The sequence below is a fragment of the Desmodus rotundus genome, chromosome 11 (genome assembly GCF_022682495.2).
Source record: "Desmodus rotundus isolate HL8 chromosome 11, HLdesRot8A.1, whole genome shotgun sequence".
In the NCBI taxonomy this organism is placed as follows: Eukaryota; Metazoa; Chordata; class Mammalia; order Chiroptera; family Phyllostomidae; genus Desmodus; species Desmodus rotundus.
In genome coordinates, this window is record NC_071397.1 from 3,319,546 (window position 1) to 3,332,636 (window position 13,091).

The following is a 13,091-nucleotide window of genomic DNA, read 5'->3' on the forward strand; positions in this document are numbered from 1 at the left end:
TTGCTTTTGATGCCTTTGCTTTTGGTGTCAAATTTTTTAAAAATCGCCAAGACTGAAAGTGAAGGAGCTTACTGCTTATATTTTGTTCTAGGAGTTTAATGCTTTCAGGTCTTACAGTCAAGTCTTTATTGCGAGTTAATTTTTGTGTAAGCTGTTCCATAGTGGTGTGCCTAGACTTTTGAGGGAAGAGGAAGAATCAGGGATGACCCCACCGATTCTGGGTATCTGGCGATGCCGTCCCCGAGATAGAGGGCACTGGATGTGGAACGGCTCTGCGGGGGCTGGGGGGGGGGGGGTGAGTTCTGCTGGGGACTCACTGCTCTTGTGACGTGGGTGGGGTGTTCACTGAGGAGGGTCAGCAAGGCCGGAGCGTGAATGGATCTGAGCGCAGGAGAGATGTCAAACGGATAGAGCGGGGTCAGCTGGCTGCCTGCCTTCAGCAGGGCTCCCTTCTAAGGACAGTGAGTTTAAAAGTGGGTTTTGATCAATGAAATCTGAATTTACAACCGGTTTGGCTGGCATGCTTCTCTTTTATATACCCAAATTTTAGAATTCTGAAATGTGTCCATTTTGAACCCACTTCATAAAAACCAACATAGTTCTCTACTTCGAAGAATCTGTCTCTTTTTCTTCTTGGCTGCTCTCATTCACTTCTCTGTTCTGCGTCCTCGCGGCGCTAGGAGCCCGTGCGACCTAATGTGGAACTGCCCATTTCTTCAGCTTTGTGACCCAGAAGGACACCTCTGGCCTCGGCTGCGGCCCTCGGTGCTGACCGGAAGCCAACTTCATGTCTGAGTGCACAAGCAGCAGCTTGCCATGGACAGCTTGGGGCTGCAGACGGTCACCCTCAGTGACGGGACAACGGCCTACATCCAGCAAGCTGTCAAAGGTAAGTGCTTCTGAGGACCTCAGGGTCCCTGCCCCTGCCCTCGGCTTCTGGAGAGGAGGGTCCCCTTCCAAGAGTCGCACCCCGGCCTGCCCTCCCACCCGCTTGCTGCAGTGTGTTCTGCATGAGAATCTCTTGAGGTAATTGGTTAAAAAGGGAACTCTTCAAAGTAAGACGCCGTCTAGGCAGCTAGGAGATCCGGCCGGCTCAGCCGTTGGAGCCAAGGCCTTTGAACGGCAGAGCCTTGCATGTGGCGAACACTCACAAATACTCCGGGATGAGGAGTGCAGTGCTGGTCGTCGCTTCCTGCTTTTCAGACAGTCCTGCCAGCTGCTCAGCGCTTCCAGCAAGTTGTTTTTTTTAATCTTCACCCAAAGATAGTGGTTTTAGAGAGAGAGGAAGGGAGAAAGAGAGAGAAACCTCGATCAGCTGCTTCCTGTATGCGCCCTGAGCAGAAGTCAAATCCGCAACCTTTTGGTGTGCAGGACCAGGCTCCAACCAGCCAGCCAAGCCCCCGGCCAGGGCTCGAGCAGGTGTAAGCACTCCAACCACCCACTGAGTGTCCGCAGTGTCCACCATGCTCTTCCAGTTCAGAGAGGACACCCAAGAATAGAGCCCGTGTCGTGGGCCCCACTGAGGTGGCCGGAGATAGAAACACATGGACCACCGTTAAATTTGAATTTCAGATAAACAGAGAATACTTCTGTAGTGTGAGTATGTCCCAGACACCGCATGGGACGGACATGTGCAAACTTGGGATTAAGTGCTAAAAAACACTGAAATGATAGCATTTAAGTACTAAGCCAAAATTCATTGTATACCTGAGATTCAGATTTACCTGAAATTCGGATTCTCTAGGATCTTACCGGGTGGAGGGGAGGGTGGCATTAGAACAGAGTGCTGTTGAAGGGCAGGGCCCGGGTAGCACCGGGCTCCGCCTGTTGTCTCTCCCGGACTCGGTGGCCAGCGCGTCCTCACGACCGCGCTGCCGCTGCAGCGCTGCCTCCTCGTTGCGACATAGCCTGGAAAAGCATGTCAGTTCCCAAGTTTTCAGCTAATTTGTTTGTTGGTTTTATTTTAAATTGCTTCTTGGTGATGGCAAAGAGACCCCTCAGTCTCATCAGTAAACTCTTTCCATACGACAGTGGGTGGGGTGCCTTCTAGGAAGATTTCTTATCAAGATCTATGATGTGTGAGCCAGGCTGGCTCAGTTTTCTTGAAAATGGAACTTCTCTAGAATACTTCCGAAGCCCGCAACCCTGTTTGCAAGTTTCCAGCAAGTTTGGAAATTCCTCTGAGGCAGAGACATCAGCAGAGAGCTGGGCCAGAAGTAGTTGCCTGGTCCCTTACCCACATCGTAAGAGCTCAACTTCCTAACCCTGAACCTTGTAAGGAGAGGAATGAACAGAACACTTGGTGTTAACTCTGCAATGTCCCTGCTTCCCTGCCTCACTTCCTTCCCCCATGCCCTCCTCCCGTACTCACTGGACACAGAAATCTAACAGCCTTTTGCTCTGAGGAGGGCTTTCTAGTAAGGCTCTCAGATAAAGGAAGGATAATATCTTAGGAACTCGGGAGTCCTGTTGATTTTTATAGTGCTTATTTGGTTGCCACGAGTCAATTTTTCATTGGAAAACTGAAATGAAAATATCAGATCAGCCCTGGCTGGTGTAGCTCAGTGGATTGAGCGTGGGCCTGTGAACCAGAGCGTTGCCGGTTCGATTCCCAGTCGGGGCACATGCCTGGGTTGCTGGCCAGGTTCCCGATGGAGGGTGCTTGGGAGGCAACCACATACTGATGTTTCTCTCCCTCTCTTTCTCCTTCCCTTCCCCCCTCTCTAAAAATATAAATAAGTAAAATCTTTTAAAAAATAAAGAAAATGTCAGATCAGTGAAGGAAACATTGCGCACAGTGGTAGTGAAGGAAGACCTAGCAGTCACGCTCACACTGCTCCCTATCGCTTTGTTTTCCATTTCTCCTAAAGTGCAAACTGGCCTTACCGTAAGAAAAGCTAAGGTTTGTTGAGGGCGGACCACACACTGGGAGCTGTTGTGAGTGTTTTCTGGTCATTAACTCATGTAACTCTTACAGCAACCCAGTGAGGAAGACACAATGTTTAATCATTTGAAGAAGAGGAAGCTGAAGCACAGAGAGGTTAAACGAGCTAGCTGTCCGCGAGCACACACCTAGTAAGAGGTTGAAGTAAAATTCCAGCCCAGGAGGCCTGGGCTGGTTCCAGAGCCCGTCGCTTCTAACTAGTGAGCAGTGCTGCCTTGTCAGAGGGTCTGGGTCTTGGCACACAGCCGCCGTGGGAGTCGAGGGAACATGTTCTGATTGGGTTAGTTTGAGGCGTGTCTGAATTTTGACCCACTGGGGTCCTTCTCGGTTTTGGGGCATCCTTTGTTCTCCATTTAGGTCAGTCTCAGAAACTTACTATTAGGTTGTAAATGACATAGGTTAAATGTATATTAGTAAAACATATGTAGTGTATTCAGTATAGATTCACTTTAAGATCAAGGGTTAGACCATCATGAGAACTGAGGCGTAGGCCTATGGATGCAGGGAGCGAGGTAACCTGGAGAACGTCACCTGTGCTGAGGTACACAGCCGTGACACCTGTGTCTCAGGCCACCGCTGAACACAGGCAGGCGTCTTCAGCCCTCTTCTGGGCCGAGCCCACTTCTGTCCATTCTCACCTCCACAGGAGAGAAGCTGCTCGAAGGGCAAGTGATCCAGCTCGAGGACGGCACCGCCGCGTACATTCACCAAGTGATGGTGCAGAAGGGTGAGGGCACCGCGAGCCTCTCCTGCATCATGGAGGGGGGCCCAGCAGCCCCCGCTGAGGGACCCCTCCCTGGCACTACGCTCCAGAGAAAGGCGGGCATTGCTCTCGTTACAGAACCTCTTTCCTTTGAGGATGGACAGCCTGTGCAGCTGGAAGACGGCAGCGTGGCCTACATACATCGCACACCCAAAGGTGGGGTCACAGCCAGTCCCACCTACCTTCCCGTGTGGGTGTCACAGGGGCAACGGTTTCTGTCCCTGGGAGGCTGGGCCTCGGAGGTCGGTCGTGTGGGCCTTAATGGCAGCTCTGGCTTCTGCACGACCACGGAGTCTTGGGGCTTTAAATAGGACCTGAGGGTGTCATGCAAGACCAGGAGCAAAACACTTACGTTTAAGAATAAAGCCTTTCAGGTCCTGAAGAATAACCACTTCTTCCTTTTACAAGTAGCTTCTTGAGTGACTGTGTACGTGCCTGGTGTTGTGCCAGGTGTGGAGTATACAGGAGAGAACAAAGTCTGACACGCTCCCTGCTCCCCTAGAGTCCAGCTGGGGGGCCGGAAGTGATGCAAACCCTCCCTGATGAACACACATCACAAACGGGTCCGGCTCAGGGAGGGCGTCTTGTGCTGAGAGCAGGAGACCAAAGTGGACTTAGCTAGGGAGGGTTCAGTACTGCGGACAGAAGGAGCACCACACACGGGTCCAGAGATGAGGGGAAAGAACGGCACGTTCCGGAAACTGCTGGAGTCTAGAGTACTGGGGGTGAGGGCAGAACAGGTAAGAAGCAGCCAGGTAGAGGCCAGGCCCAGAGCACTTGGGGTGCGAGTGTCTGCAGAAGGGTTTTGGTCTTTAGCCTCAGACCCATGAGAAGCATTTGAATTGTTTAGGCCCTCGGGTCACATGACCAATTTTGTGTCCTGCAGAGACCCCTCCAGGTGCTGTGCTGCCTGGAGGGGGCAGAGGTGGTAAGGCACCACCAGTTGGAAGGTTCTTGAGGTCATCTAGGTGATGATCCCCTCAGGTTCTCGAGGAGCTTGTGAGTCCCCGTGAGTGCTCCATACCAGACCTCACCCTTAAGAGAGGCTGCCCCAGAAGGAGGTGACAGACCAGAGGAAACCCGAGCCTGAAACCCTCCTTGGTATATGTACCTGTCACTACCGTGAAGCCAGGGTCCCCCGATCTCTTGCCTGTGTGCAGCGTTTTGGCTACCCGCATGTTTCTGCAGAGGGCTACGACCCCAGCGCCCTGGAAGCCATCCAGCTGGAGGATGGCTCCACTGCCTACATTCACCACCCCGTGGCTATGCCCTCGGACAGCACCATCCTTGCCGTGCAGACGGAGGTGGGCTTGGAGGACCTGGCTGCAGAGGATGACGAGGGCTTCAGCACAGACACAGTGGTGGCCCTGGAGCAGTATGCCAGCAAGGTGAGCTCACGGAGCCTGTCGACTCTCCTGGCCCTGCCAGAACTGCCCCTCTTTGGAGGACAAGACTGCCCCGTGCTTGGACATGGCCTGGGCTACTCTTTGTGCCCCTGTACCCCAGCTCCCCAGCTCCCCTCTCACATCCTCATCCAGGCGTGCACCCCAGCCTGGCCAGGGCTGCCGACAGCTGGTTACACGCACTCTTGTTTATGCTGCCTCTGCAGAGGGAAGGCAGCTGTGAGAAGCAGTGACATCCGTCCAGTGGGAGTTGGGGGGTTCAGGCCCAGCTTCACTTGGGCTGTTGAAATAACCCTCTGGGCTGCCTGGGAAGCCCTACCAGTGACTTTTATTAGTGTTCCAGTCAACTGAGGTCAGATGTTCTTGTATTTATTTCTTCTCTGTGACTCATTTAGTCGTTTGGGGAAATAACCTCAGTAGGCAGCGACAAGGGCAGATGCAACAGAGCAGCTGGGATTCTTGGCACACAAGGCCTGCACAGTAGCTCAGCCTCAAAGGAAAAGGGTCCAAGCTCTTCAAATGTCAGTCAGTCCACGCTGCCTCTGCTCGAGCTGTGGCCCTGCCCGCCGGGGAAGTGGGCGCAGAGGTCTGTGAGCTTTCCAAACCAGGGTGCTCCCTCCCTGGGGAAGAACTACGAAGCCTCTGGGCAGGTGTGGAGGGGCTTCCTGGAGCACTAGCTTTACCCAAAGATGGGGGGGTTTAATAGTAAAATTAGTGAGGCTATGTCATAGAGGAGAAGAGGACATCCTCGTGTCTTTTCAAAGTGAAGCACAGACCTTTACAGCAGGCCACTTGGGTCTATGCCCACTCCTACCCTCGGTCCCCGAGGTGTATTTTAGAAGCCACATCTGAGACCTGATGCTTTTGGAGAGACAACTGGGCTTCAAATCATGAACCCTGAGGTCTGTGCTGACTCTGCCTCTCCCCAGTCTGACCGTGGGTATTCACGCTTCTCCCAGGACTCAACTTGTTCCTCTAACGCAGTGGGAGGGGACCCGATGATCTCAGAGGTCATTCCCATCCTGGAATGACCCCCAAGAGCTAGTGAGACACAGGAGTGAAATTTGAATGCCTGAATGGGTTAGTTCACTGAGCAGGTTCAGGCACCTGGGACTCTTCCCCTGCCAACCAACCACCAGCTTCTTAAGTGTCCGTGAAACTTTGTCAGCTACTTGACCCCCTGACCTGGAGCTAACTAGACAGACCTTGCCATAAATTTGGCCTCACCCTTTGGTCCCCTATCCACCATGACTTCCAGAGTTCTGTTTCAGGAGCTCCTGGGAAGGCCAGAGTGTCCCAGAAACAAAGGCTGGGGACAATCCCAGCAGGACCTTCCCCAGGAAAGCAGAACAATAACGGCCCCTGACCAGAGGCCGGTGTGAATGGGTGGCTCTGGCAGTGTTCCCAGGAGAGATGAAAGGGAAGGACTTGTCCGTTAGCTGGCCGTGGTGGTTGGAGCTGATGCTGCTGGTGGGGTCCTGCAGGCCCCTGCCCTGGGGGCTTCTATGGTTTGCTGGTTGTGGCCCCTCATTCTGGTGAACCTAGGTGAGCTTATGCCCATAGTAAGCCCCCCTTGGTAATGCCCCTCCGGGCACAGGCTTCCCCCAGGGAGGACGGGGCTCCTCCCTCAGAGGAGCGGCGTCGGAGTTGCGGCCCCTACGTGTGTGTGGTCAGATGGGGGTTACTGGCTCCTAACCCAGCTTGGGTGTGGCCATGCAGACCACCCCTCCGCGCCTTCCCTGGCTTTCTAGGTTGCCCTCTCTTCCATAGCTGTCACAGCCCCATGACACTCATCCCCCCTCTGTCTGTCAGAGATGGGTGGAGGCCCCATATGCCAGCCTTTTTCTTCCTCAGTGTTCCCCACTATCTGCTCCCTCTCTGTCTTCTCCCCTCGGCAGCTTAACCCTGTGGATTGGGTCTTAAGCTGCCACAGATGGGCCCTATGTCCCACTTCTTCCCTCCCTTCATAGAGGAGAACACATATAGGGACCCCAAGGTTTTTCCTTAGGTTCTGCACAACAGCCAGGCTTCCCATGACGGCAAAGGGCAGCAGGTTGGGGACAGAGCATTCCGCTGTGGCTACAAGGGCTGTGGGCGTCTGTACACTACGGCTCATCACTTAAAGGTAAGGTTGCCACAGACAGCTTTCGGCCTTTCCGTCTTCCCCGCCAGCCTGTAATTCTGCCTGCCCACTTTGACGGGGGTCCCTGCCCTCAAGTTGCTCATTGACTACTGGAGGAAGAAAGGTACACACGGGGGCTGTGCCACGTGAAAAATGCAGGAAGAAAGGGAACCAGGGAAGGCTCCCTGGAGGAGGTGACCTCTCACCTGAAAAGGAGGCAAATAAAGGAGGTGACCCGATACTGATACTCTGGGCCCGAGGAAGAAGTGAAGAGCCCCATCATGTCCTTATCTGTCTAAAGTAGTCATTGCTCGTCCTCGCAGGTACATGAAAGAGCTCATACGGGTGACCGTCCATATAGGTGTGACTTTCCCAGCTGCGGAAAGGCCTTTGCCACAGGTAAGCTACCTGAGGGGAAACTAAAAGTGAACTGCTTCTAGTTGAGGGCAGAGGGTGCTAGATTAGCTCTGGGAACTCCCTCGATGGGGGCCAACACCAGGCTGCCTTCCTGGAGAGGCTGCTTGCAGGGCACTCTCTGGGGACGAAGCCCTGTTACCGAAGCAAGTGGCAGCGTGGTCCAGGCCAGCAGAAGGAGCCTGGGAGGTTGGTTGGCAGAGAGCTCCCTGCCTTTCATGTCAGCTCTGACTGCGACCAGCCTGTGGCTGTCGGGTTAGCCACCGCATCTCTAGGCGCCACTCTTCCCATCAGCTGAGGATCTCTAGCTGTGGCTCTCTAGGCTCTCTAGGCTCCCTCTTGCTCACGTCCTGGAGTGGCACCAGCTGCCCCTGGAGAGAGAAGGAGGGCAGAGTTGGCTTCTCCAGCCCTTCTCATCTGCCAGGCAGGGTTGGAATAGAGGCAGATGCAGGCTTCTGGTGCCAGAGGAGGCCTGCAGCCTCACAGGGCGTACCTTGCGATGGAGAGCCCCTGGACTGGGAAGAGGTGGTGGTGGAGGATGAGGCCCCGCCGATGTCCTCACCCCTCGCTCCCACATGGCCGGCAGGATATGGGCTGAAGAGTCATGCACGCACCCACACTGGTGAGAAGCCGTACAAGTGCCCAGAGGAGCTGTGCAGCAAGGCCTTCAAGACCTCGGGAGACCTGCAGAAGCACGTCCGGACCCACACTGGTAGGCTGGGCCCTGCCCTCCCTGCCCCGCTCAGTCTTCGATCTGGAGCCTGGCGCTACCCCTGCTTCTTGCTCTAGCACGACCCCCTTTCCTGCACAACACCCAGCCTCCACCTCCCGTCTCCACAGGTGAACGCCCGTTCCGGTGCCCGTTCGAGGGCTGTGGCCGCTCCTTCACCACATCTAATATCCGCAAGGTACATGTGCGCACCCATACGGGCGAGCGGCCCTACACCTGCCCCGAACCCCACTGTGGCCGCGGCTTCACCAGCGCCACCAACTACAAGAATCACGTGCGCATCCACACAGGTGGGCCAGCTGGCATGTGCGGGCCACCCCTCTGAGGTCCTAGCCCCCTCTACTGTACGCTTCTAACCTGAGACACACTCTTGACACCCAGCCCCGAGCCCTTCCCTGCTGGCCGGTCCAGGCCGGTCTGTGGGCGGGGCGAGGGGGTTCTGTGGTTCCAGCCGTGTCCTCGGAACCTCTGCTTCACTTGCACTGTGCGATCTGTCAGGTACTGCCCACCCTCCCAGCTACCTGCCAGCTGTCTCCACTCACTCTGAATTCTCCCTCTCCAGCTGAGCGCCCAGTAAAAGGCCAGGGTCAGGCATGATGGGGAAAGAAGCAGAGGGAAATGTCACCTCCAGCTCCTCACCTCGTTCCCTGTCCACGTGACTCCTGTGTATCCTCATCCTCCCCAGTGTTGGGTTCCTCGTCCAGCCTTCCGTCCCCTCACTCTGCCATCACACGTGACACAACGGTCATACCTCTTCATCCCCTCCCTCTCCTGATGGTGACCTTCAGCCTTACAAGCCCCCAGTGCTCCCTCCAGCCCCTCCATGAACCCCAACTCGGTCCCAGCGCCTCATTTTCTCTCCACCTACCTCCGGGCTCAGGGGCCCCACACTCATGTCCCTCTGTGTTCCACTGGCTATCTTTCTTAGGTCTTAGGCCCTCTCCCTCCCTCTGCCTCTCCCTTCACCACCCTGCCCCCGGCCTTGTCCCATTAGTTTCCCCCTTGCCAGCCCCAGTTCCCACCCCCTCACAGCCCAGTGTCCCCAGGGGAGAAGCCATACGTTTGCACCGTACCAGGCTGTGGGAAGCGCTTCACCGAGTACTCGAGCCTGTATAAGCACCACGTGGTGCACACACACTGCAAGCCCTACACCTGCAGCACCTGCGGCAAGACCTACCGGCAGACCTCCACCCTGGCCATGCATAAGCGCAGCGCCCACGGCGAGCTGGAGGCCACAGAGGAGAGCGAGCAGGCCCTTTATGAGCAACAGCAGCTCAAGGGTGAGGGGCATGGGCAGGAGGTGAGAGTGGGGACAAGCCAGGCCTTTCCGTGGCCATCCGGTGGCGGGTGTCAGCCTGGGCTCTCCTCTCCCAGCCGCCTCTGCAGCCGAGGAGAGCCCACCACCCAAACGACCTCGCATTGCTTACCTTTCGGAGGTGAAAGAAGAGGGTGATGACATCCCAGCCCAAGTAGCCATGGTGACTGAGGAAGATGGGGCCCCCCAGGTGGCTTTGATCACTCAGGATGGTGCCCAGCAGGTACAGGCCCTAGGGGTAGGGATGGGGTGGGCCACTGTGGCTGGTGCCCTCTCCCACTCTCTCTGGGGAACCCCAAAGGCCTGACAGTCCCACCTCTACCCAGTTTCTTTTTAGCCTTACAGGTGTCAGTGAGCTGAGGCTGAGGGTACCAATCTTGTAACATAGCCCGTCCTCCTCCTCGTGCTTCTAGAAAAGTCTCTGGGGCTTCTGGAGCACAGTTCGTAGTCTCCCTCTCTGCTTTGGGGCCGACAGGCCCTGAACATTTGAGTGAGACACTTGGATGTCCTTCCCAAGAGAGGCGTGGTGGCGTAGAGACCAGAGCGTGGTGTGGGGTCTAGAAGCCTGGGCTTTCTAGCCAGCAGTATAACCTGACCATTGTCAGCACCTTCACTCTCAAGGGCACCGTGCCTTTTGGAGTTGGCGTGAGGATGAAATTAGGAGGAGACCCTGAATTGCACAGAACAGAGAGCCCTGTGGCAAGGTGGTGGTAAATGGAAGTGATGAGCAGAATTCTGTGGTGTAGCCTCTCTGTGCAGCCTGGGGCCTATTTGACTTGCTTGTCCCTCACTTCCTCCATCCCTGTAACACCGTGTCTGGGAGAGCAGGACCCGTCCTCCTAGGGGCTTTCAGACAACCCACCACTGCTCTCCCAGCTCATCTGCTTCCTTCCTGTCGGCAGGTCAGCCTGTCCCCAGTTGACCTGCAGGCCCTGGGAAGTGCCATCAGCATGGTGACCCAGCACGGCAGCCTCACCATCCCCAGCCATGACGATGACCTTGCCACCTCTGGCGCACATACGGTCACCATGGTCAGTGCCGATGGCAACCAGACGCAGCCGGTATGCCCAGACGGTGTGCTCGGGGTTTCTGGTCCTCTTGTCCTTCCTTTGCGCGGCGTGCACATTAAAGTTAAAGGTTAAAGTGCAGGCTAACCTCGTCGAGCCTTCTTACGAGGGCCAAGGTTCCCCCACAAGAAAGGGCTTCCCCTTAGTTCCTGCTGGCCACCAGCCACTCCTGTTGAAAGGCATTTATTTCACTGGGGGTCAAGAGACAGTTTCGAAATCTCAACCTACCCCTCATTTGTTTTGCTACCGCAGACAAGTCACTTTTCATGAACTTCAATCCATTTTCAAATGAGGGAATTAAATTATCTCTGGGGCCTTTGACACCTCTGTCCTATGATTCAAAATCTCTAAATTAAGTTGGCTGTAAGAAAAAAACACATCACTTAGCTGTGAGCCCTAAGTAATTAACCTGATCCGTAATGGTTTTATCCATTCTTCTCTGGTACTTCCAGCCATCTTGCTTGGAGGGATTTTGTTTGGAGTGGGGGAGGGAGAGTAATGTGGGTGAGTTGGAAAACCACATTCGCCTGTATTTCAGGTCACAATCATTACCTCTGGGGCTGTGATGGCCAATGACGCAAGTGTAGCATCCCTTCATCATCAACAGGTGGCGCTGTTGGCTACAGCCAACGGAACACACATTGCTGTGCAGGTGGGTGTAGGTCTAGGAGGATCCCAGGCAGCCAAGTAAAGGACGTTTGGCTAAAAAAGAGCTCACTTTAGAGAACAAATCCATTTCTTCCTAAATCCACATACCCGTCTCAGGCTCTTTGTTGGCTGAAGCAGAGTGGGGTAGCTCCCTCCAGCCTTCAGAATAATTTCAGTGGCAGTCTACCTGGGGGCCTAAGCCCTTCGTCTCTTCATACCTCTGTTTCCTCATCAGGGAAAGAAGGAGGCTGAAGTAGATGATTACTAAGGGTCCTTTCCAACCAGTCATTCATTCCCTTCTGCGAGCAAGCCCGTCTCTCTGACCTTGGGCCATTCTGTGGCTCCCTGGCCATACCCAGCCTAATAGGACTCTTTTATCAGGACTTCCTGTTTATTGGGGCCCTGCTAAGTGCTGTGTGTGGCACTGGGTGGATGGAGGGGACTCAGAAAGGCAGGTCACATACCACTGCCCCTAGAGTCCAAGAGAGGAGCCTCACTCTCTCTCCTCTCTTCCCCACAGCTGGAGGAGCAGCAGACCTTAGAGGAGGCCATCAGCGTGGCTGCCGCTGCCATGCAGCAAGGGGCGGTGACCTTGGAGACCTCAGAGTCAGAGAGCGGCTGCTGAGCCCTCGAGGGCTGGGTCCTGTCCGTGTTGGGAGAGGTGCCGTGCTGCACAGCCCTCTGGCCTCCGAGGCTCAGGCTGTGACTGACACGTGGAAGGTGGCCACGCAGATCTCCAGGGCGAGAAGGCAGCAGGAAGATGGCCTAGCTGAAGCGGGGCGGGGCCCTGCCCAAGAGGAGGGCTGGACAGCTGGAATTGGGGTAGCTGACTCCTCAGCCCCTCAGCAGCCAAGGAGGACAAGCTTGATCACCAGGCTGCACTGGGGCATCCTCCCCTCAAAATTGGCTGGGCACCCACTTCCCCCCTCCAGAAAATACCCTTCCTGCCCTCAGCCCATCCCCCTTCTCAGGTGGTGATTGGGCCTGCCGTGGGGATCGGTCATCTACACCAACTGGTCACTGTCCACCAGGGAAGAGGGCAGATAGGTCTTCAGCCCAGTAGGGGCAGAACAGTCCCGGCCCTGCCCCTCCCAGCAATAACTGTCTCCCCAGAGGCCAGCTGAGAGGCCTGGCCACTTGGTGGCAGGGGACTTCCTGCCACTGCAGTCAGAAGTGCTCAGGGGCCTGTGGCTGGAGAAAAGGTGCCCAGCCCTCCCACCCCACCCCAGCCACCCTTCAGCCTCTCTGTGGTAGAGAGGCAAGAAACAGCCTTGTACATACTGGGGATCGGGGTTAATTTTTTTAAATTGCATTTTGATAATTTCTTTCCTGCTCTGAGCAGTGGTGGCAAACGGGTGAATGAGTATTTAATAAAAGTTTCAAGTTTCCACCTGGGTTCCTCCCTTTCTCCTCTCAGCCTTTGGCCCCAGTGGCAGGGCTGCTCAGACCAGGCTCGTAGCTCTGTCCTTGGCACGGACTCTGCTGGTCCTTGGAGCTGGACTGGTGGGGCTGCCCTACCGGGGCGCAGGTGGGAGGGCACCCAGGTGTGAGATGAGACCTGAGGACCTGCCCGTGGCTTCCTGCCCACCGCTGAACAGGTGGGCCTCGGGGTGGCTAAGTGGGTCCAGTGTGACCATTGCTTCCAGGCTGGCTGGATCTCAGGATGGTCAGGCTGGAGGAATTCT

General features: G+C 55.5%; 1 protein-coding gene across 6 annotated transcripts in view; it reads left to right on the forward strand.

The window, feature by feature from the left end:
• ZNF76 (zinc finger protein 76) overlaps positions 1-12,794 on the forward strand; it is a 29,786-nt gene extending 16,992 nt beyond the window's left edge. For 3 of the 6 annotated variants that reach the window (XM_045193118.2, XM_024557714.3, XM_045193119.3), the window contains exons 2-14: positions 721-889; positions 3,591-3,671; positions 3,786-3,863; positions 4,896-5,095; positions 7,119-7,235; positions 7,556-7,631; positions 8,233-8,358; positions 8,487-8,666; positions 9,423-9,656; positions 9,751-9,914; positions 10,594-10,752; positions 11,297-11,410; positions 11,927-12,794. In XM_045193118.2, the coding sequence (XP_045049053.2) occupies positions 817-889; positions 3,591-3,671; positions 3,786-3,863; positions 4,896-5,095; positions 7,119-7,235; positions 7,556-7,631; positions 8,233-8,358; positions 8,487-8,666; positions 9,423-9,656; positions 9,751-9,914; positions 10,594-10,752; positions 11,297-11,410; positions 11,927-12,031 (1,707 nt within the window). In that variant the 5' untranslated portion in view covers positions 721-816 and the 3' untranslated portion in view covers positions 12,032-12,794. Of the gene's footprint in view, positions 1-680; positions 890-3,590; positions 3,672-3,785; positions 3,864-4,895; positions 5,096-7,118; positions 7,236-7,555; positions 7,632-8,232; positions 8,359-8,486; positions 8,667-9,408; positions 9,677-9,750; positions 9,915-10,593; positions 10,753-11,296; positions 11,411-11,926 lie in introns of all 6 variants that reach the window. The other 3 variants (XM_045193117.2, XM_053913839.1, XM_045193120.2) reach the window with 3 other exon arrangements.
• Positions 12,795-13,091: the final 297 nt, after the last annotated feature.